Source organism: Neophocaena asiaeorientalis, unplaced genomic scaffold (assembly GCF_003031525.2).
Source record: "Neophocaena asiaeorientalis asiaeorientalis breed wild unplaced genomic scaffold, Neophocaena_asiaeorientalis_V1.1 scaffold172, whole genome shotgun sequence".
NCBI classification, from domain to species: Eukaryota; Metazoa; Chordata; class Mammalia; order Artiodactyla; family Phocoenidae; genus Neophocaena; species Neophocaena asiaeorientalis.
In genome coordinates this window covers 222,634-246,693 of record NW_020173716.1, presented here as the reverse complement: position 1 = coordinate 246,693, position 24,060 = coordinate 222,634, and the positions used below count along the sequence as shown (strand labels likewise).

The 24,060-nt window shown below is 36.6% G+C and overlaps 1 protein-coding gene across 1 annotated transcript; it reads left to right on the top strand.

The window, feature by feature from the left end:
- Positions 1-1,010: 1,010 nt before the first annotated feature.
- On the top strand, positions 1,011-21,758 carry ZC3H15 (zinc finger CCCH-type containing 15). Its single transcript, XM_024750652.1, has 10 exons — positions 1,011-1,217; positions 9,137-9,238; positions 13,727-13,838; positions 14,494-14,646; positions 15,097-15,188; positions 16,283-16,465; positions 17,839-17,985; positions 18,151-18,252; positions 18,998-19,121; positions 20,943-21,758. The coding sequence occupies exons 1-10, from the start codon at positions 1,143-1,145 to the stop codon at positions 21,131-21,133; spliced, it is 1,281 nt and encodes a 426-aa protein (XP_024606420.1). The 5' UTR covers positions 1,011-1,142; the 3' UTR covers positions 21,134-21,758.
- Positions 21,759-24,060: the final 2,302 nt, after the last annotated feature.

Below are 24,060 nucleotides of genomic sequence, written 5' to 3'. Positions count from 1 at the left end.
AACTGCGGGGCAGAAACAAAAGTAATGGTCGGACGTAGAAGGGAATTAAGACCTATGAACCTGGGGCCTCTACTATAATTTAGTTTCTAGATTCTTTATAATGCCCCCATATTTGTTACTTATAATTCATCAGTTTTATAAGAATGATTACCGATAAAATTCTTCAAAAATCAAAGGGCCCAAAGCTATCCTTGGGAGCACTAAAAAGAGAAACAAGGCAAATACATTCCACCCCCACGGGAAGTCTTAAAGGAAAAGATTCTCAAAGAATCAGAAAGATTATAATACTGAATAGAGAAGAAGGTGGGGTCCTTCCGTCTTCTGACATGAACTACAAAAATTATAAAAGATAAACAAGAAAGTAAATAAGTAAAAGACAGGGGAGTCCACCCATCAACCAGGGATAGGATCCCAGATGAAGTAAAATACATCACACACACACACACACACACACACACACACACACGGGATTCTTTGGCATTATCTTATGCAGAAAGTTTCGAAGTCTACTTCTTCGTAAACCTTCACAATAACCTGAAGCACGCTGCACTCGCCGGCCGACCGGCCCTGCCCCACCTGGGCACGAGAAGAAGGTAACTGGGTACCCTGAACCTCCAAGCATCCCCGAGTTGCTGCGGCTGCTCGGTTATCACCCAGGCTGTGGAAGCTACAGGCGACCACTAATCCAGCAGGCAGAAAAAGCCTCCACCCGAGGCGAAGATGGGCATGAGTCGCACATCCTCAGCGGAACAGGATACGCAGGGAGAACTCAAGCGCAGTGTGCGCCAACCCGCTCGCCCCAACCATCACGAGGCCTGCCGCAACCAAGAAAATGCTAGGCGCGTAAGTGACATCACGTGTGACGCCCGGTCATTTTTTCCCACGTCCCGTCCCTGCCCCATCCTGGCGGGCCGCTGCAGAAGCGCACGCGCACCTCCGCTTCCGCGCTCCTCGCTACCCACAATGCTCCGCAGCACCGAACTGTCGCAAAGACCGCGTTTCGGCGGCGAGTGAGCGACTAGCTCTCCGTGTGGTGCGGCGGCAACGGCTGCGCGCGTCTCCCTCCTCCTCCTGTCGCGGGGCCAGAGTCCCTGAGGGAGTCCAGCTACGCTTAAGTCTGGCCGGTGCCACCTATCTCCGCAATGCCCCCCAAGAAACAGGCTCAGGCCGGGGGCAGCAAAAAGGCGGAGCAGAAAAAGAAGGAGAAGATTATCGAAGTGAGTACCCACCCCCTCCCCCACTCACGCCGCGAGTCCTCAGGAAAGAAGTCTCCCGGTTCCTCGCTCCCCGGCTCCTGTTCGCGTCTTCCGGGGCCACGTGCCCCTCCCTTTGGTTCTGTGTGCCCACAGCCCTTTCTCCAGCCTCCTGATGACGCTCACTGCCTCTCATCGCTGTAGTGACGCCGCTGGCGCCCCCGTACCCAGCCTTTGCTTCTCCGCCCACACGGCAGCCTTCACCGGGTCGCGTGCGAAACGACCCCTACCCCAGTGCCCACACAATGTTGTGTCCTTCGCTAGTCACCGAAATTGAAGACGTTTTTAGTCTAGTGTTTTAAAAAATACGCTGAACTGCCCCGGACCAGACTGTTTCTGGGAGGCCGACTCATTACGAGCCTTTGTGTTCCTTGTTTCTTTACCCGTCACCTAGGAATAGTGGTTACTTCTTTCAGAGCAACAAATTACTTCTTCATGGCCATCTCGATCCATCTCTAAACTGTTTGAAGTTACATAAAGAGAGGAGGTTTCTTTCATGTCGTAGCCCACCGTCTTGTACATGGCGCTTGTCACAGATTCTGAGTTACATTAAATCCAATGACGTTTTAAGAGAGATTACGTCTCATGTCACTAGCTGTGTACAGTGCTGTATCTGGATTTGTTATATATTATACATATTCATTTAGTGCACTGAGCCTGTCGCCCTTTGATGGCAGAGGAACGTTGTTGACGTTCTCAAATGTTTTATGTTTGTAGTCCAACGACTGTATCAATGAGTTTCCTTAAGAGAGTGGACCGTATTTGAGATTCCATAAACGTGTAGTGTAGTCCCCAACAAGATATTTCTTCCCTCAGTTCCTGTTATTAATCCTTCTCATAATTAAATAGTTCCTCGTGTACGTTAGAAGTAATTGGAAAAGCCATGACCGTTTTTCCTGCATGAGGTATATCTGAATAATTAATGCAGAGCCTTTTGTGGAATAGTTAACTTTTTATTAGAACACGACCAAAATGCGTGTTGTGCGTGTTTTGAAATGAGATGTTTATTTATAAATGATTATTATTTTTAATATTTAGTATTTATAGCCTTGAAAAATAGCATTGAAAGCCCCCAGGGTTTCATTGTATAAATCTAATCAGAACTTTGTCAAATTTCACAAAAGTTTTAGTCTGTTGGTTGAGCTTAACTAACATGCTTATTTAGAATTCTAGTAGCCTTGGCCAAGTTCCAACACTGAAACAGAACCTGTATTCTTATTGCCAGTTTGTGCTATTTAGAACTGTCATGAGTAGCATAACCAGAGATTTGAAAACAGAATGATTGTCACCTTCACACCTGTGTCTGCTGTACCTTTTTGAACAATTTGGACTCTTGGCACTTAGGTAGATCTCTGGGGATGGAGATCTGATGGCATTTGGTGCTGTGTAAATAAACCAGGAGCATTTTAGGGATGACATTTTACCTGTTAACTTCCTTTACTGAGGTTGTATTAACATGTTAGACCATGATGCCAAGTACAACTCCCATATAGACATGAAATTAAATGTTACATGACAATTTAAGTATACTTTACACATTATCAAGTTTTAACTATATATGATTGTTTCTGTTTTTAAATAAATATTTATTTTTGTTTTAAGGAATTGTAAATGAAAGTTACTTATAGTATCCCATCAACTAAAAATGGTAGTTATATTATGGATTCATTCATCTTGTTACAAGGTTATTTTTAAGATAAAGAGGACGTTAGTTTCATTAATGAAGACTTCACAAAAGAAAATTGCAAAATAGCTGTATTCTTTAGCCAAAAGTATTCTAACAGAATGGTGAAATTAAGCCTTTTTTCCTCACATTTAACATATATGATGAGTGTGTGTTTTAAATGGTAGTGTGCTGCATAGATCTTTGCTACCACCAGAGAGGAATGACAATATTTTAAGTTGTAGGTTAAGTTATATCATTTTTTGTGAAACTAGATTTATAGAGAATATTCATCCTGGTTAGGAAACAGTATATTCCATTTTGTTAAATATCATAAGTGACTTTTTTTTTTTTTTAAACTTACCTAAAGCCCTAGCATATCTCAGTGGCTCTTGCAAGGGGTTGAGGAGAGTTACAGCAGGCTTAGCTCCCAGCTCCTCAATCAGATTTCATCCAGAACAGCACTTTATCAATTTTTGTATAATTTGCATAATTTTGAATACTAGAAAGGATTTTTATTACCAAAGCCTTTAAAAGTTAAGATGAAGTAAAAAATATATTTTTAAGAATTCTACATGTTTTTTAATTTTTAAGTTTTATATACAACTTCTAAAGGTTACTTTCCATTTATAGTTATTACAAAATATTGACTGTATTCCACGTGTTGTACAATACATCCTTGAGCCTATATACACCCAATAGTTTGTACCTCCCACTTCTCCACCTGTATATTCCCCCCTCCACTGGTATCTAGTAGTTTGTTTTGTGTTATATTCACTACTTTGTTGTGTTTTTTAGAGTGCACATATAAGTGATATCATACAGTGTTTGTCTTTCTCTGACTCATTTAACTTAGTATAATGCCCTCTAAGTCCACCCATGTTGCTGCACATGGCAAAATTTCATTCCTTTTAATGGCTAAGTAGTATTCCATTGTGTGTGTGTGTGTGTGTGTGTGTGTGTATGTATATGTATGTACCATGTCTTCCTTATCCATTCATCTGTTGATGGACACTTAGATTCCTTCCATATCTTGGCAATTGTAAACAATGCTGCTATGAACATTGGGGTGCATGCATCTTTTCAAATTAGTTTTTTTTTTGGGGGGGGGTTGGATATATACCCAGGAGTGGAATTGCTGGGTCATATGGTAGTTCTGTTTTTAGCGATGTAAAATATATTCTGCAACAGACTTATAATGAATGTAATTGGAACCTGGTTCATACTGGTTGTTTATCTCTATGACCATAATATTTGTGGAAAAAAATATTTCTTTAAAGTCTATACTTTGACCTGTAAAAGGCTAATACTTATTTAAGTGTCTGGTTAATTTTGGAAGGTTTTTATAGGACTATGACCCAAAATTCTAAGTTTACCAAAAATTGACAGTTAAGTAGAACATACGCTTTTTAAGCAGTACTTTTGAAGAGATTTTAAAATAAGTGGTTGCACTACTTGCCTGTCCCATCTTCTGTACCTCTGTTGCTTCCACTGCCACCACCATAGGCACTCACTATAGAAGAACAACAGCAACACGTAGCTTTTGAGAACTCCAAGTAAAGGAAGTAAAAAGAGGCATGAGAGACAGCCTAATTTAATGAAAGAAGCACTGGCTTGGGGTGAGATAGACCTGCATTTGAGTCCCATATTTCACATTAAAATTTCAAATTTTGGAGGCTTCCCTGGTGTGGCAGTGGTTAAGAATCTGCCTGCCAATGCAGGGGAAACGGGTTTGAGCCCTGGTCTGGGAAGATCCCACATGCCACGGAGTAACTAAGCCCGTGCGCCACAACTACTGAGCCTGTGCTTTAGAGCCTGTGAGCCACAACTACTGAAGCCCGCGTGCCTAGAGCCCGTGCTCTGCAACAAGAGAAGCCACCACAATGAGAAACCTGTGCACCTCAACAAAGAGTAGCTCCTGCTTGCCACAACTAGAGAAAGTCCGTGTGCGGCAACAAAGACCCAACACAACCATAAATAAATGAATGAATAAATAAATAAATTTATATATATTTCAAATTCTGTAGTTTTAGGCAAGTTACATGACCTATCTGAACCTCAGTTTCTCATTAGCAAAATGGAGCTAATTCCTATATTACAGAGCAGTGGATGACATGTAAAGTACTTGACGTATGGTATATGTTCAATTAATGGCATTTGTTAATTTATTAATATAAAAAACTAGTTAGGGGAAATAGACTGAACTGTACTGTCATGCAGTGCTTACTTTCTATCACTTGAAATAATTTCCTTATGGTGCCTTCATTTTTTTTCTTTCCCTGTTTAAACTCCCCAAAATTTCATGAATTCATTTGCATTTATAAGTATTTTCTTTCTGAAATGAGTATATCAAAAAGGGTTATTTAAAAGAAAGGATTATGGTTCTGTTCAACATTCACACTGTTGTCTCAAATGGCATGCACTATTTGCTTTCTTTGGATAAAATTTAATAAACTGAAGTCAGCTTTGGGAAATGGAAGGTTTGTTAATGGAAACGGGGGGATAGTCTGGGTTTAGGGCAAGCAAATAAAGGATGTCCAGCTAAGGCCTTGTAGCAGCAAGGAAGTAGTAATGGAGACCTATAGGGATAGGATCCTGGTATGTGAAGGATGGAGAAAGAAATGATTCTCGTTGCCAGTGAAAAACTTCAGCTAAGGTCAACTGTTGATTACTTGAAGCTATATTAACCAGCTGCAGAATATCCATTGCATGGATAGACAGCAAAAGTATACTGGAGTGCATTTGGGGAAGAAACTAATGAGGTAAAACAGTGCTGGCCTTTGTTTATACTAGTGTCCCAAAAGGAGGACTCCAGTTATCTTTGAGTACTATTCATTATTGACCTGTACTCCTGCCCCCTTCCTTTATTCAGACATCTTATTTAAGGAGTAGAGGCTGTCCTGTAAAAAGAAGCAGGATTACTTGAAGAGTGGACGGGGGAGAAACTGTCAGTTTTAAGTGAAGTCTGGAGTTCACTGAGTGTTAAGGCTTTTGGAACCTCTGGGAGTCATCCTTTTCTTAGAATTACTGCCTGTTCTCTAAACTCCTTCGTATTTAATTTCCCAAGTCTGAAACACACACTGTTCCTTCCTTATCACTTAAGGAGGACCACTGTTTCCCTAGTTTTATTTTAACCATGATTTGGGGTTGAGTATAACCTCCAGTCTTCCCATCTCATATCCCCTGACCCTAAATCCAGGTTAATCTTTAGGTAAGGTCTGTCCTGAACTCAAGAAAAAGGGAAAGGAAGCCTTTTGGAAGTATTCCGAATTTCAAACTACCCTATTTTCAAGAGGTACTGTTAGTATCCCAGGTCCACAGTATAATATTCAGAAAACGTTGTGTACCAACTGACCCAGTAACCTAACTAGTTTCTCTGGGAAGTAGTTTTTCCTGGTGGAAAGAACAAGGACTTTGCTTGGAGTCAGATATACCTGGGCCAGACACAGTTCTCAGTGTTTTGGGGAAAGGAAGGAAAAGAAACAAGCCATCTACAAGTGATAAATTTACATAGCTCCTTTAATTCTCTCACTGAGATAAGTACCTTTTTGCAGTTGAGGAAACAGAAACAGGTTAAATAACTTGCCCAAGGTTATTAAGCCGGCAAGTGGCAGAGTCAGGATTCTGGCTCCAGAGTCCTTGATGTTAACCACTGTGTTCCACCTCTTTGTAGTAACCCTAAGAGGTTAGAGTGAGACCCACTTTACAAATAAGAAAACTGACAAAGGAGGTAATTTGCCCAGTCCTGTTTGGGATTAGAATTTGGCCAGTCTGACTCCAGAGCTTATACTCTTGAACCATTACATTGTACAGCCTGCCCCTTATTAGCAGTGTTACTTCAAAAGAATTGTTGAAGATTTCTGAGTTTCAGTATCCACATTTACAGAATGAGATAATGGTATATCATATGATTGTTAAGAGGACTCAGTGAAGTATATATTCAGAAGTTTATGTTTAGTGAATACTAGGTAAATAAGTATCCCTTATCTCTGGAAAAAAATAGCAATTTCCAAGTTCTAACCTAATTAGAGACTTCCAAGACACAACTCATTCATTCTCTTTAGACTGGTTAATTATGTGCTAAAGCAGTGTAATTAAACCTGAAAAACTTTTTCTCCTGGAATCTGGAGCTTATACACCTCTACCAGAAGCTGTTGTCATGAGTACTTTCTTCTCTAGTTGGCCACATCCCCTTAGAGGACTTTTTTCTTTCCTAAGTGTTCATATATCAGTATCTACCTTGCCATTTGGCCTTGTTTATTCACAGTTTGCTTCTCCTCTGTAGTTACATGTGGGGCATGAGTTGAACCCCAGAAACGCTGTTCTCTGATGAGACATATGTAGATGGTGTTGTACTTTTGAACCTCAGCATACGAAGATTGATAGTAGATGGATGAGTTGGTTAACTGGCTTAGTAGAGCAGAGCAGTTGGGCCTGAGGGCCCACCTAGGAGTGTGTGATTGAGAAGCAGGTGGGTTTGCTCTGAAGAAGTCTGCAAAAGCTTGACAGTGGGAGGTACTAGGTAATGCAGAAGGCGAGTGACTGAAAACTGGGTGTTAAAAGTATAGAAGTAGCTGATAGCTCTTACCTATTCCCCTCGCAAGAAAGGGGGTGGAGGGGATAAATCAGGAGGCCTCTCTGTTTCTGTAACTAGGCACAAAGGATGTGGGGAGCATGGTTAAAATATGAGCCTGAAAAGGGCCACTAAGGAGTCTGTGTAGTAAATTAAGAGACACCTTCTCCCACCTGCTCTCTTCTCCAGTCCTTTAGCCAGGGTTATTGCTCTCCTAGCTAGAAGATTCTTCTCCAGAGAAACAGAAAAGACAGGAAAAAAGACTTCAGATACCAGTGTTTGGTGGTTTCCTGACAGCCTTTTCACCCGTTTACCTTAGAGTGAAGCTCACTCAGTCTAGCTTCTTGTGTTAGTTTCTTAGGGCTGCCATAACAAATTACCACAAACCAGGTGACTTGAAACAGAAATTTATTCTTTCACAGATGTGGAGGCTAGAAATCTGGTGCAGGCAGGGCAGTGCTCCCTCTGAAGACTCTAGGGAAGAATCTTTTCTTGCCTTTTCCTGGTTTCTGGTGGCTTCTGGCAGTCCCTGGCATTCCTTGGCTGGTAGCTGTATCACTCTGATCTCTCTGCCTCTTTCTTCACATTGCCTTCTCTCTCTATGTTTCCTTTCCTCTTCTTATAGAGATACCAGTCATTGGATTTAGGGCTCACGGTAATCCAGTGTGACTTCATCTTAATTTATTACAGCTACAAAGACCTATTTCCAAATAAAGTCTCACATTCTGAGGTCGGGGTAGACATGAATTTGGGGGGAGGACCCTATTCAACCCACTGTAGCCCCCAAACACACACACAGTTGTGCAGTGCTTTCTAAATGTTTTTGTGCTGTATACTTACTAAATATGAGTAAGTAGTCAAAGACCACCGTTAGTACCTTGCACATAATGAGCATACCATAAGTGATAGCTGCTATTGTATTAATAACTTGCCCAAATTACTATTTAATAATATTCCAAATTTAGATTGTTGCTTTTTAGTTAGGAATACTTCAATTTTAATATTTCCTTTTTAGCAACAGCTAGTAGTGTATATACTTTAGTAGTTTTGTTTCTATAAATTTAATTGTTTTGAGAGGATAGCTCTATTACCCAAAAAAACCAATCCAGAACTTAATGTATCTTCTTATGCAGTATTCCCTAAAATGTGTTCAGTAGTGCATAATCCCTCAGGATACTCTGAGAAAAATGTTTTCTGAGGTAAAATAAGATTTGGGATTGCTGCCTACTATATCTCCTCTGGTAAAGGCTCTCACATATCTTGTGCTTGAGAATTAAAAACCCTGTTAAATAAGGATTTTCCTAAACTTATTTGACTGTTGAACTAATTATCCTAGTGTAACAACTCTGCACATCCTGTAATACTGATATTCTAAAAACACAATTCAGAAAAAGCATTATAGGCTAACAAGCTTATTGATGATAGTTCTAAGTATGTATTGAATCCTAAAGAACCCTGGGTGATGTTTTGAGGTCATATGTTGCCTAGACTTGTCGTTGTAGTGTTTTGCATGTCTGTGTATAGCATAAAGAAAGAATAATTTTCTTACCAATGCGTAAATGAAAGAATGATTTTTAGACATGACTGAAAAAATAGATAAGAAATTAATGTAAATTGCTAAGATATCTCAATAATTTTTCCATTTAGGACAAAACTTTTGGTCTAAAGAATAAGAAAGGAGCAAAGCAACAGAAGTTTATCAAGGCTGTCACTCATCAAGTTAAATTTGGTCAACAAAATCCACGTCAGGTAAATAACTTAAATTTCTTCATTTTCTTCATATGGATGTAGTACAGCATCGTTGCAGATAAAAATGTTTGATATTGTAATTGTGTTTCAAAATGGAATCCTAGGGCTTCCCTGGTGGCGCAGTGGTTGAGAGTCCGCCTGCCGATGCAGGGGACACGGGTTCGTGCCCCGGTCCGGGAAGATCCCACATGCCGTGGAGCGGCTGTGCCCTCTGTGAGCCATGGCCGCTGACCCTGCGCGTCCGGAGCCTGTGCTCCGCAACGGGAGAGGCCACAACAGTGAGAGGCCCGCGTACCACAAAAAAACAAAAACAAAACCAAAAACAAAATGGAATCCTACTCTATAAACTTTCCTGCATCTTGCCTTTGTTACTCAACAATACCTTTTAGATATTCCTCCAAACCATTTTGTTATAGTTCTAATTTATTCTAATGGCTGCATACTATGATGCGGATGTACAGTATCCATCCATTTCACTATAAGTAATCATTTTGTTTCCAGCTTTCTGACATTAAGAACAATTGTACAAGAAATATCCTTATACATGTGTTTTTACATGCATTTGTGCTTTTATTTCTGTAGCATAAATTGTCTGGTGACACATTTCTAAATAAAGGGAAATGGATTTCTAATTTTTAATACATTTGCCTGATCATTCTCCATAGAGATTGTAATACTTCAGATTTTCATTTGCAGTATGTGAGTTATAGGTACTAAAGCTCTTTTTAATGTTTTCCAATCTGATTATGTATAAAGTAATACCTCATTTTTACTCTTTCCCTTACTCCTAGTGAGTTTGAGTACCTTTTCATAAGCTTGTTGGCTAATTTGGTTTGTACTTCTCTGACTTGTCTATTCAGATCCTTTGCTTTTTTGGTTATTTGTCTTTTTATTGTCAATTTATGAGAGACACCTTCTGTCTACATTATAGATAATTTGTGATGTTTCTGTTACATTTTGTACAACAGTTTGTATTGTCAGATATGTCTAGTTTTTCTTTTATATGGCTAAAAGGTCTCCCCTGCCATGAGATTATGTGTGTTTTTCCTCGATTTTTTTCTAATTATTTTATTTGCACAGTCTGTAATTTTATCATATAAATTTATTTTGTATGATACTAAGTTTATTTCTTTTCAAATGAATAGCCACTTGAACCAGCATCGTTCATCTCACTGAATTGAAATACCCATATTGACATATATTAAAGTCTCATATATGTTCAGATCTATTTCTGGATTCTCTTTTCTTTTCTGTTTGTCTTTCCCTAAACCAGTATCACATTGATTTTGATTATAGTGACTAGTAACATATTCTGTTAGCTATTAAGTCAAGTCCTTCTGCCCCAAGATGTTACTCCTTTTCTGTTTTTCCTGGCTGTTCTTAGGCATTTATTTTTCCATATGAATTTTGAAATTATTTTATCATTCATCAGTTTTACCATTTTATTCAAAAAAATTTAGCTCCATTTTCTTCACATCTCTGTATTCTCAATTCTTCATTTTATATAGAGCTTTCACTTTATTGAGTTCAGGATTTTATAGACATGGACCTTTATTTTAAAAAGTACTTTTTTCACCACCCTATCTCCTTTTCCTCAACTTTTGGAAACACTTTTTTTTTCCGTCTGAAAATATCAGAATATATATTTGTGAGATGGTTAACCTCTGTCACTGATGCTGTCTACAAATTAGCGCCTCCAACACTTTTGTTTCTCTTACACAGTTTGACTCTAAAGCCAAAAGCTTGATCTTCCACACTGCTGACTTAATAGCTTGGTTTCATAACAATGCATGCTCAGGCCTTGGAATCAGATCAACTTGAGTATGCATCCCCCTATCTTATTTGTTACATGATCTTAAATTATTTAGTGACACTGGTCTTTAATTTGTAGTATAGTATAAGGGCAGTTACCCTTGTAGGGTTTCTGTGGTTTAACTAAAAGAGAAGATAATGTAAATCATCTGGCATAATATAAGAATTCATTTCAAACATGTTCCCTCCCCCCTGTTTTTTCTTCTAGTGGGAAGTATATTGACTGGTATTCAAATTTTATAGACCTGAGAAAGCCATAAAATGTGTTGTGGTTGTTAGGCTTGATAGTACATTTAGTAATATATTTTTGATAATTTCTTGGGTACCTGACCTTTTATCTGTGAACTTGAGTTATCTAACCACCATACTTAACATTGGAAATGAGCAGCAGTCTTGCTGTTGGAGCCAAGCAAGAGATGCCTCACCCTAAACCCTGTGATGCCGAGGATGACCCTACTCTGTGTCTCCTCCAGATGTACCTCTCCCCACACCAGCTCAGGGCCTGCAAGGTCAGTTACCCCAAGTCCATCTTAGGGTATACTACACTGCCAATATGCCTGAAGTAGTCAAAGGCAGGATATGTGCTAGGAGTGTGGACAGAGCCTTGATCCATTCCATGTTCTCCTCTGCACCTTCTTTCTCCCTGCACAAATGTGGTGGGATGAAACTCAGGGTGGGAAGCGGAGGAGCCAGGGGTTGACTCTCACTTTACTGCCATGCTCCAGTGTGGAACTCCATGGAGCCTAAGCGTTTTAAATTTGAAACTGTCCTTCCAGGTCACAAGGTATGTTTGTCAAGTAGGGGTACAAACCATACTAGGTAGAAACCATACTTTATTTAACATTAGTTTGATTTCTCATTTATAAATATTTACAAAAATGATTTGTAGGCATCCACTGAACTCTTGCTTGGGGTCCCACAAATGTCTGAGATGGGCCTAATGAGCAAAGAATACTTTTTAATTAAAAATAAAGTGACTTAGATGTTTTCTTTTTAGAAAACTCCCATTTTTCTGTTTAAACACATCCGACCCATATGGTCAAAGTCAGCATTTAGAATGCCTTTAACCCTATTATAGTATTTGGCCAATCTTTCCCTAAAATTTCCTCTTCCTTTAATACATCTTTGTCCTGGATTTCTGTTTCTTTGATGTTTCTTTGTTCCTTTAACGGGCTTTTTAGGTTCTGTTGGCTTGTTTAATATTGGTATTCTTCAGGGAGCTGTTCTCTGCTCTTACCACTTTTTTATGCTGTCCTTGCATAATCTGATACACACCCAACGTTTACTTATTTGTAAGCAGCTATTTCTAAAATCTTTATCTCAAAGCAGACGTTCCCTCCGGGAATCAAGATCCATGTCCAGCTGCCTTCTAAATAGCTCCACCTAGATGCCCTGTAAGCATCTCATACTCAGTATGTCTAAAACTGAGCTCATCCCCACCTCCTACCCTGAAACCTATTCCTCCTATATTCCCTGTCTTGTTTAACAGCACTAACCATGCAAATGATAATCCTAGACTCCTCCCTCTCCCTTATACTTCATGTCCAGTCACTTAGTCCTAACAGTTCTACCTCCTTAAGAGCTCTCCTTCCCCTTTCCTCCATCCTTGCTACTAATGCCTATTTAAATTAAAACTCTTGTGCTTTCTTGCGTACAGCAATTTCATTAGCTTCCTAATTTTTATTGCCTTCATTCTTGGGCTCCTTCTAGTCCACCCTTCGCAAAGTTGTGACCTTTATAAAATACAATCTGATTGTATCACTGGCTTACTTTAAACTCTTGAGTCTTATCCTGTCACCTGTTGATACAGTCCAAATTTCTCATTGATGTCTCTCATACCGTTTTCATATCTTTGCACTGACTGACACTCTGCATTTCTTGCCCATCAAAAGAATTCATCCGTAAAGTATTAGCTCAGTCTAATTTTCTTAGGCATATTGACATTCTTTGTTCCCAGAGCACCATGTATTATATTATAGTTGTTGACATGTCTGTCTTCCCACTAGATTCCGAGCTTCTTTAAATAAGCATCTTTGTCTTTTCATCTTTGTATTCCCTGTCATCTAACATAGGACCTGACATATAAATGTTTGGATGAATCCTCTAATCATATTAGGTATGTAAATTGTGTGCCTGGAATTATGTCATATGTCATGTTTTGTTTTGTTTGATCTCCCCCATTGACCCAGCCCAGTGTTTTTCCACAAGGGTACTTATAGGTATTTGGGTTGGTACAATTCTTTATTGTGTGGGACTGTGCATTTCAGGATGTTTGTATCTCTAATCTTCAAAATGCACCTACTTGTTTCTGGGTTGTTGTCACAGAAGAAGTTCCCAGGTGAGAACCATTTGCTAAAAATGCTGGGCATGTAGCATATGCTTAATAAATACTATTGCTATAAGCTTTTGAATATGCTTTTAACTTGGCATGGTACCATTTATAGGGTTTTTTTTGTAAAAGTCAGCTGCTACAAAATTTAGCAATTTCATTTAATAGTTTAACCACACAATTTAATATATACTGGAAGGCCATTGTAACACTGATATTAAGAAGTAAGAACTATATAAATGTAATATGCACTTGTCTTTATGTCAGTGATATTGTATATTACTATATAGTAAAAACAATTCATTATATGAAATCAAATTTACATTTTATACCTGGGAATATTATAGGTAGCACAAAGTGAAGCTGAAAAGAAGTTGAAGAAAGATGACAAGAAGAAAGAATTGCAAGAGCTAAATGAGTTGTTCAAACCTGTAGTTGCTGCTCAAAAAATAAGTAAAGGTAAACTTTAAATTTCAGAAACGTTATTTTTATCAAATGTAATTCATATTTTAACACTCTTAACATGTTTTCTTCAGATTATAAGCCAGTTGTGTATGCTATGAAAATAATACTCCCTTTGTCAAAGTTATCTTTGTCAGTGACTTTCTTATGGTTCCTTTATACATGTGCATAGCTGTGTCATACAACTGTAAGACCAGCCATTAGCCCCTCACTTAAGGGAAAATTAAGGATTTGGGGCAGTCTACTAGTTGATTTATAATATCCAATCTTTGGTAGTGGGCAAAGCAAACCTATGGTTGTAAAAACTGTAAATCCCAAACTGTTGGCAGTATACCTGCATTTATATTTCTCTTTTGCCTCCTGCCTCGTTGACGCCAACTAGACAAGTGACGATAGAATAACCTATGTGTTTGCTTGGTTTCCCACCCCTGCTCTCTTTCTTCTTGGTAAGAAAAAAGGAAACAAAAATAGATATAAAATGCTATAGAAAGAACTTAGAAGAAATGTCTTACTGTTCATTTATATATGGCATTTCCTCTCACACCAGTAATAGAAAATAACAAGTTAACCAAAAGTAATTATGTCTCAGATAGAAGCTCTACTTTGTGATCTGGCAGAGTATAGTACAAATACCATATGCTATTTGACATAGGTGCAGATCCCAAATCCGTGGTATGTGCATTCTTCAAGCAAGGACAGTGTACTAAAGGAGATAAATGTAAGTTCTCTCATGACTTGACTCTGGAGAGAAAATGTGAAAAACGAAGTGTTTACATTGATGCAAGAGATGAAGAGCTTGAAAAAGGTATTTTTTTTTAAAGATATTCTCTTAAAAGTAAATGTATATTACTTTTGGTTTGTTGTCAATAAGATATTTAATAACTTGAAGACTATTTCAGTCTTAGTAGGACTGTGTTTGTCCTAAAGAATAGTTGTGTGTTGTTGTTTTTCATAAAATCTGAATTTACTACATTATGCCCTTTGATTAAGTAAATGAAGATGTTTAAAAAACAGTGGATTATTTTGTATTTGTCTCTTACCCATTCTTCCAGTACTACTTTCTCATTTGCCTAAAGTACTTAGATTTTAGTGGATAATCTCACAACAGTGTTATTCCTACCTTTGGTGTTTTAAAGGAAATGTGTTTGGTCGTGAGTCTTAAAATAGAGCTTTCCTGTGTAAGGATATATGCAGTGTGTTTTGGGGACAGTAGATAAAATTACAGTATTTAGTCTCCATATCTCTTTTTATTTAGATACTATGGATAATTGGGATGAGAAAAAACTGGAAGAAGTAGTGAACAAGAAGCACGGTGAGGCGGAAAAGAAAAAACCAAAAACTCAAATAGTATGTCCTTTTCTTGAATTGAGTTGCTGTGGTATTTATCATTAGGGAGAATTAAGTGGCAAGGTATTTGCTGCTGTTTTCTACTGGATTATTCTTTAAGTTATTGCCTCTTTTCATAAAGATTAGGTGAATCAAGCTTTGTTTTTGGAATTTACAGGTGTAAGTTATACAAAATTTGTTTCTTGTTTAAAAGTGACTTGAAAACCATGTGACTGAAGTCCTTCAAATGCCGTTTTCTGAGGTGGTTTTACTTTTTCAAACATGTAGAATTCTTTATTTTTTTGTGCAAAATGAATGGAGGTAGAACTATTAAATTAACCCACTTAATTCATAACATATTCTGTTTTAATGGTAGGGAGACATTAATAAATCACAAGGGTGAAAATATTGTTGCATATGAATTGCAAAATGAATTTTTATTCTGTAGTATAGTTACCATGAAAAACCTTGCCGTGTTAGAAAATTCTAAGTATTGTTTTTACTTACTTCTATTGTATTTTTTCAGGAAAAAAATGATACTTATTAGTTAATTTTTCCTTCTTGTTTGTAAAGCTGTTTACCTAAGGCTTCAGTACAGTTGCATCTTGCACCCATTCATGTTTTAAAGGGTCACTATCCTTTGTGTTTGTTTTGTGCCTTGCTCCTTTCTTAGATGTAAGAAATTGCCTATAATTTCAGGTAATTCAAATAGTGTTAGTATCTTTACTGCATGTGATTAGTTTTTAGGAAAGATCAAATCAAAACAAAGTTATTGGTTTTATTTTTGTGTAACCATTTTTATTTTCTCATATTTGAAAACCAGACTTTTGGATTACATTTACAAAGCCTAAATGGCAGCAAATCCTTTTTGTATAATTCAGTTTAGAGCAATGTCAAAAATAGAAATTTTATACAGATCCTCTCTAAAGGGAATTTACCATTGTGTTAAGTATTTTAAGATTAATTTATATTTACATTTCTGCACGCAAGGTGCTCTGTACGTAAGTGGTTAGCCTAAAAAAGATGTGAATTGAGTGTACTTGTTCCATATACCTAAGCATTTACCTTGGAAATGGACCACACTGAGCCACTGCTTGTGAATATTGTCTCTATAGGTATGCAAGCATTTCCTTGAAGCTATTGAAAACAACAAATATGGCTGGTTTTGGGTATGCCCTGGAGGGGGTGATATTTGCATGTATCGTCATGCACTTCCTCCTGGGTTCGTCTTGAAAAAAGATAAAAAGAAAGAAGAAAAAGAAGATGAAATTTCATTAGAAGATCTAATTGAAAGAGAGGTAACTAGTATCTTTTTCCTACCATAAAATACTAAATCAGTATTTATTGTGAAATTCTAATATTTACCACTTGGGGGCAATAGCATGTTGTTATGAAAAGGAAAGAAATATTATGAATTTTTCTCAAAGCTGCCTTACTTTTTATTTGATTATTCTTGTATGTCTAAAATGTAAGCTTAGCCATAATCATTAGCCAAGCATGACATTAATTTTAGGATTATGAAATTTTTTTTAAGTACTAGCTGCTGGCTTATCAAATAAACTGTTTCCATAAGATTGATATACTGGTATATCAGTTTGTGAAAATGCTTAGTCAGTATTCAGAGTGATTGAACTTGACGTTTTAGATATTTTCCTTGGTGTCTTTATTTTTTTGCCATTTTACTAATTATTTAGTAGTTTTTAACATGTGTGGAAGCAGACAACTCCACTACAGTTTTTCAGCTATATGTTTTATTATCATTCCTGGACTCAAAGACTCTTCAGCTGCTCATCTCTGGCTCAGCACAAGAGTTTTATTCTTGAGCTAGCAGATAGGGTTACTGAGTTAGCAGATAGGCTCTTGGCCTTGACATGAAAAATGTTGAGATTATTGGAAATACTAGATTTAGGGTTGTATGCTTCAAACTGTATCCATTTTGCCTTGTCTTGGGTAATCTAAATGTGTTGTGTACGTGTCTAATGTTGAGATTATATACATTTGTTCTTAAAAGGACATACTGTTTGGCGTCTCACATAGGCAATATACTGTGATAGAAAATGTAGACTTTGGAGTCAGATATATTTGAGATTACTATTTGTATCCTGGTTCTGCCACATATTAGCTAATAACCTTTGGCAAATTTTCCATCACCCTCTGTTTGCTTATTTGTGGAGATGGATGTGTTGGCATATGTGTATGAAGTATTTAACATTGAATACCTGGCAGATGTTCAGCAAGTATTATTTTTCTGTATATTTATTATTTGATTATTGGCCCTGAGGAAAGCAGATGGTGCCTTTTGCTTAGTTTGTTTTCTCATCTCTTGAGGATCACAAATGAAACTTGGATATTGTCATGGTGCTTTTCGTATTTATTGTTTTCAGCAATTGACTTATTTTAAAAGTATTTCTTGTGACAAGTTTTACTCATCTTCAATTTTGAAAAGACATCTAGCTCAGGATAATATATTTTATAATGTTTAGAAATGTTTGTATCTCTGGACATGCATTTTGCTCCTTGCCATGTAAAGTGAAACTAAATCAGTTTATTCTAAGTTTAATGTCTTCATGACAGTCATAGGCAAGGGCTTAATTGAAGTAAGAGAAAACTGTTAGATCATAGTATCATAGATGACTTTAGGGGGAGAAAATTAACTCTTTTATCTTTGCAGCGTTCTGCCCTAGGTCCAAATGTTACCAAAATCACTCTAGAATCTTTTCTTGCATGGAAGAAAAGAAAAAGACAAGAAAAGATTGATAAACTTGAGCAAGATATGGAAAGAAGGAAAGCAGACTTCAAAGCAGGGAAAGCATTAGTGGTATGTCCCAAACTCACCCAAATAGATTCTCTATTCTTTCTTTCATTTTATAATTTCTGTATTATGCAAGATTTTATCCTTATTTAATTATGTGTATGTCTAAAATCAGTGACCAAGAAATGTTTGAATTTTGTCCTGAGTTGATAGATGTGTGTATTTGAATAGATCAGTGGTCGTGAGGTGTTTGAATTTCGTCCTGAATTGGTTGATGATGATGATGAAGAAGCAGATGATACCCATTATACCCAGGGAACAGGTGGTGATGAGGTAAGAGGAAGCGTTGTCACCTCATCTTCTCATGTTGATTGAGAGAAACAGTAGAGAGTGACAGTAGAGCAGTATAGTTAAGAGTACAAACTTTTGGGCCTTGGTTCACATCCTGACTCTAACCTGGGAAATTAGTTACATGCTAGGCGTCCACCCCCATCTGTAATACGGACATAATGATAATCCCTACATCACAGAGTACTTGTGAGAATTAAATGAGTTTATAAGTTTATGTTTATTTACAGTTCTTTATAGAACTTAGGGCAGTGCCTAATATATAGTTAAATGCTTATGTGTATTAGCTGTAAAATGTTTTATTCTCCCTCTAAAAGAAAAAAGGGTTTTGTTTAATATTTTATACTAAACAAAAAAATCATGAGACAGACACTAAAAAGTACAGAGAAGGGAACAGGAGACAGCAGCAGAATTATTTGGTGATACAGAGACTTAGTATTAGCAAATAGCTTTTCAATTTTCATATGGTTATCATAAAATTCTGACTTCTGCCTTTGAGTTGAAAGATGGAAATATATATGTAAAAATATGATGTCAGAGGAAGAAGCTTCAAGTATGGCATTGCTATTCCTTTTTCAAGAAGTTTAGAAAAGTGAATTTTGGCAATAGTCATTTGTTTTCATTTGGCATTATTAATAATTTTATTTCATTAAGATAAATGTCAGAGGTAAAAGGCAAGTAATTTATGAAAACTTATTAGTAACACTTTCCTTTCTATGTGTTTTTAAAGGTTGATGATTCAGTGAGCATAAATGACATAGATTTAAGCCTGTACATCCCAAGGGATGTAGATGAGACAGGTATTACTGTAGCCAGTCTTGAAAGATTCAGCACATATACTTCAGAAAAGGATGGTAAGTATGCTGACTTTTGTGTAATTCTGAGAATTCAGAAACTGTCTAAAGGGGGTTAGGCCAGGCTTGGCAAACTTAGATGCCTGCAGGTATCTGACTGGTAACATATAAACATCTGATTTGGCCGTATATAAAAGTAGTAAACAGTGGAGGCTGTGGAAATGGGTGGCTGGTTGGATATTGAAGCCATTCACAAACTAGAAGGGGACAAAATGAGCTTGGAGATGTAGCTAATGAGTTCATTTCAGGACCTCATGAGTATGAGATATTTTGCTTATTAAAAGTGGCATTGTCTAGGATACTGTGTAGACATTACCAGGAGGAAGAGGTTTGAAAGTCATCTGCATTGGTAGCTGAGAGTGAATGAATACACCCAGGCACAATACATATGATGAAAACATTCTAGAACAGACTGCAGAAAATATCAATGTTTTAGAGTAGTCAAAAGAGAAAAAGCTTGGGAAAGACACTGAGAAGGACAGAGAAAAATTAAGAAGAATTTCAGGAAGATTAAGTAGGATGGGAATTAGAAATAATTCCTTAATTGTGATTAGGGAAGGAGTTGTAGGAATAGGGTACACAGTTTTCATTGGGACTGCAGTGGTATGAGGAATGAGGAGAAAAAAATGACTACAGATCACTCACTCTTAAGAACTTTCAGGGGGAGACATGGTCATGGGAAGGGCCTTTTAGGATATGGGAAATCTAAATATATCTGTTGGCCAGAGAAAAAGGATCTGGGAAAGAATGAAAAATTAAAAATGAAACAATATCAGGTATAGAAGCAAGATCTGGAAGTATAAATAATGAGTTCAGTTAAGAGTGAGAATGGAGGAGAGGCTGGCTAGGTGTATTTGGAAATAAGGATTGCTGATACAATTTATATCTAATTGTGCCTTGAGTGAGGATTTGAAGAAAAAAGTAAAAGTTGGGCATGGTTGCTGTGAGCGAAAAAGGTAGACTACTGATCAAGGCAAAAGTTGAGGGAAAAAAAGCTAAACGTTGTTTTTACAATAAAGGAATAAAAGTTATAACTTGAAAAACTGGCCTGTTCTCCTGAGATTTGAGAATGCTGTCAGACTACTGTCTTAATGCCAATCTGCAGACTGATTTGCTCCTTTGAAAAGTAGGGCTTTGGTGACAATAGGCACAATTGCAAGTACCTCAGAGGTTATAATTCCCAAGAATTTGTCATCAGAGATGTTTGAAATAACTTTAAATTAGGCTATTAAAAATTCTGTGTGTTCAGTATTGATGTCATTGAACAAGAAAAGGCAGCATTTTTGTTTTCTCAGTCATATAATTATAGCCTGAAAGGAAAAGTAGCTCCGTAGCCCCAGGGTTGTTGTTTTTTTTCCCCACAGTTTGATGACAAGATGAAATATTTCTGCATTCACAGTCATTTACAGCATTACAACTAGTGTGACTTAACTGCTATTTGTAAAACCAAAAGCTAAGTAGCTGCTTATATCATAAATGTTTTTTTATTCCATAATCATTTATTCAAACAAAATATGTGGAAATTGTTTAAAAACCTAATTGTTGGGTCATGTAGAGAACACAAGGTTGTATAAGATAAATCTTGCCCTCAAATGTATGAACCGTTAAGCAGTTAGATGTCTACAGTGAAAGACATATTTTATAGTAGGTATAAATAATTGATACAAATAAGCTCAGAAAAAGAGCAGTTCTTGTTGGAATAATCTTAGGGAAGGCTTTCATGGAAAAAGGAAAAGAAGTGTATCAGTCTGTGACTGTCCGTTGCTAATGGACTAGTGTTTTCTTTTTCTAGGCCTTACTGATTTCAATTTTTATTTTTAGAAAACAAATTAAGTGAAGCTTCTGGAGGTAGGGCTGAAAATGGTGAAAGAAGTGATTTGGAAGAGGACAACGAAGGGGAGGGACAGGAAAATGGAGTCATCGATGCTGTTCCTGTTGATGAAAATCTTTTTACTGGGGAAGATTTGGATGAACTAGAAGAAGAATTAAACACACTTGATTTAGAAGAATGACACCAAAGAAGTCAATGAAAAAATTAAGTCAGCTCAGCATGAGTTGAAATTGACTACATTAATTTTTTTCCACCTAGAATTCTTCAACAGGATGTTTGTTTCCCATGCTGATTCTGGAGGGCTTACTCTCCAAAAAAGGAATATTCTCCCTACATCTTGTCTTCTGACTTTGGCTACATCTCATAGTAAGTTCAGAGTAGTTCATGATAAATTAAAAATATAATGGTCATTGCAGAAAATGATTGATTGTTGTAACTGTCCACTCAAGTAGGAGGTGTAACTGCTTTTCCAGCTTTTGATTTTCACTGGGCATGCGTTATTACAAGGACAACATAAATGTAAATTACCCTTCATTTAATGCAGTTTTTAATGAGTGATTTTATTTCCTTTGTATTTATATGTTTAAAAGACTGCCTGAGATATGAGCCTGTACTTCATAAAGGAAACTGCATATGCAGATTCAGTATTGTATATCATTGGACAATTAGATGGACATTTAAAATGAAACTTCATTAATCTGCCAGGATCAGCTGCAGTGCCCTGTGTTAAACTGTTTTAAACTATTCCTTTTCTTTTTTGCCAATGAAGTTGTAAATAAAGACCGTGATACATTAAAATCCAAGTATGGGCCTTTTTTTTTTTTTTTTAAGATTTTTCTATGAAAGTTTTCTTACCATTTCTAGCTTGAGAATTTTAACTAAATATCTGTCAGAGTTAACTATCACAGAAGGCACAGACACCTAAAGGGGTCTCTTAATACTGATTATAGAACTGTGTAGAGTGCTGATAGCCCTACTATGAGCTTAGTAACACCAATACTTATCCTCAGAAAGAGACCATAGGTGATGTTATATGAAAGGGTAATTACTGAATTGAGGATCATCAACCTAATTAAGTATCACCTACAGTTGAACCAGATACTACTAAAGCATCATTGTGGAGATCCATGGTGTTATAATAGTACCTGATAAAGTTTGATTACTCTGTTTGAGAGAGTGTAAACAAATCCACAGGAAAACTGGGCTGGGGGCCTTTGACATTGAGATCCCCTGAAAAATTAGGGTGATACATTTAAAATGGACATAATTTGCCAGTAACATTTAATAGTAGTTATACCTTTTTATCATTTTTATGTAAGTATATTTTCAAATATTAATACAGTGCTTCTTTTGTTATTTGCAAATACAAGTGGATTTTAAGATAATAGCACTAAAAGGTCAGGTGACCTGGGCCCTAATTAATTTCTGCCTCAGATAAATTATATGATTTTTAAATCTCTGAACCTTAGTTTCTTCATCTGCATAGAGAAGTTAAAGTGCTTCTGAATTGTAAAACCTAAGAAAACGTGACTGTAAATTTTGTCAAATGATAACATCAAAGTTGGTAAAGAAATTGAGTTCCTGGCTGTTCAGTACTATAACATAATTGACATTTTTAAAATGTAGAATGTCATGAGCCAAGTTTCCCATCTACAGTGGAAGTATACTTAAATACTTTCTCTGAAAGATTTTTTTCATTGTTTTTATTAAAAAGTTTTAAATGTTACTTATGCTTTATTTAATAATGAAACATTTTGTTTAAAGTATTACTACCTTACAGTAAGCATGTGATTTTGAAAACCAAATTTTCTTTAATCAGTGAGTTAAAAGGAAAATGCTACATTGTGGAAGTAATTTTTGAAACCCACAATTCTTCATCTAGCCTATAAGTGTCTTTCATTAGAAAAACAATATATGCTCAGAGAACACAAAAAAGCATTTAAATCTGAAAAAATCAAAATTAAATTTGCTTCTAAAGTAACATATACAGGCATACCTCAGAGATATTGAGGGTTTGATTCAGACCACCAGAGTACAGCGAAGTATTGCAATAAAGCAAGTACACGAATTTTTTTGATTTCCTGGTGCATATAAAAGTTATATTTACACTATACTGAAGTCTATTAAGTGTGCAATAGCATTATGTCCAAAAAACAATGTACATTCCTTAATTTAAAGCTATAGCTGAAAAATGCTGTCATCTCAGCCTTCAGGATGTCATTGCATTAATATCAAAGATCACCTATCACATATCACTAAAACAAATATTATAATAATGGAAAAGTTTGCAATGTTGGAAGAATTACCAAAGTGTGACACAGAGACACAAAGTCAGCAAATGCTGTTGGGAAATGGCACCGATCGACTTGCTCAGCAAAGTACAATAAAATATGGATATTGCAGTTTTAACGAAGATCTGTGGCATCCCTGCATCAAGCGAGTATATCAGCACCATTTTTCCAACAGTGTTATTTTTAAATTAATGCTGTTTTTTAATGTTTGTTGTTTTAGATGTAATACTACTGCATACTTAATAGACTATAGTATAAACTTAACTTTTATATGTACTGGGAAGCCAGAAAATTTGTGTGACTCACTTTATTGCAATATGCACTTTACTGTGGTAATCTGGAACTGAACCTGCAATATCTCCGAGGTGTGCCTAATATTGTTTACAGTGCAGTTACCCTGTCTTAGTACAATAAATCTGAAATTGGCTCTTGTTTTTCAAACTCATTTACACATAACTTTAAATAGTTTTTCTTACACATTGCTCTTTTATATAATTTCCATTGTAAACATAGTAGGTCTCTGTAATCTAATTTTAATTATGTGATGACTTAGCTTCATTTTTAAAGATTTGTGATTTAGAAATTTAGAAACTTACAGTGTAAGCCTTCTACAGGAGGAGAACTGTGGCTTTGCACCTATTTCCATATAATTTGTAAATGAGATCATTTTCCAAAACATAAGAACTTTTTATTTTCTCGTTAACATCTAGGAATTACATCACCCCTACACGTTTATCCTGTACTCAATAACAGTTACAACCTATAATGATCCCTTGTTTGCCAAAATATTTCTAATGCAAAATAATTAAATTATGAA

Excerpts from the sequence above, each read along its gene's own strand:
- ZC3H15 (XM_024750652.1), top strand. The coding sequence starts at position 1,143 with ATGCCCCCCAAGAAACAGGCTCAGGCCGGGGGCAGCAAAAAGGCGGAG. Across the intron at positions 15,189-16,282 it reads AAAAACCAAAAACTCAAATA|GTATGCAAGCATTTCCTTGA; the intron begins GTATGTCCTTTT and ends TTGTCTCTATAG. Across the intron at positions 16,466-17,838 it reads AAGATCTAATTGAAAGAGAG|CGTTCTGCCCTAGGTCCAAA; the intron begins GTAACTAGTATC and ends TTATCTTTGCAG.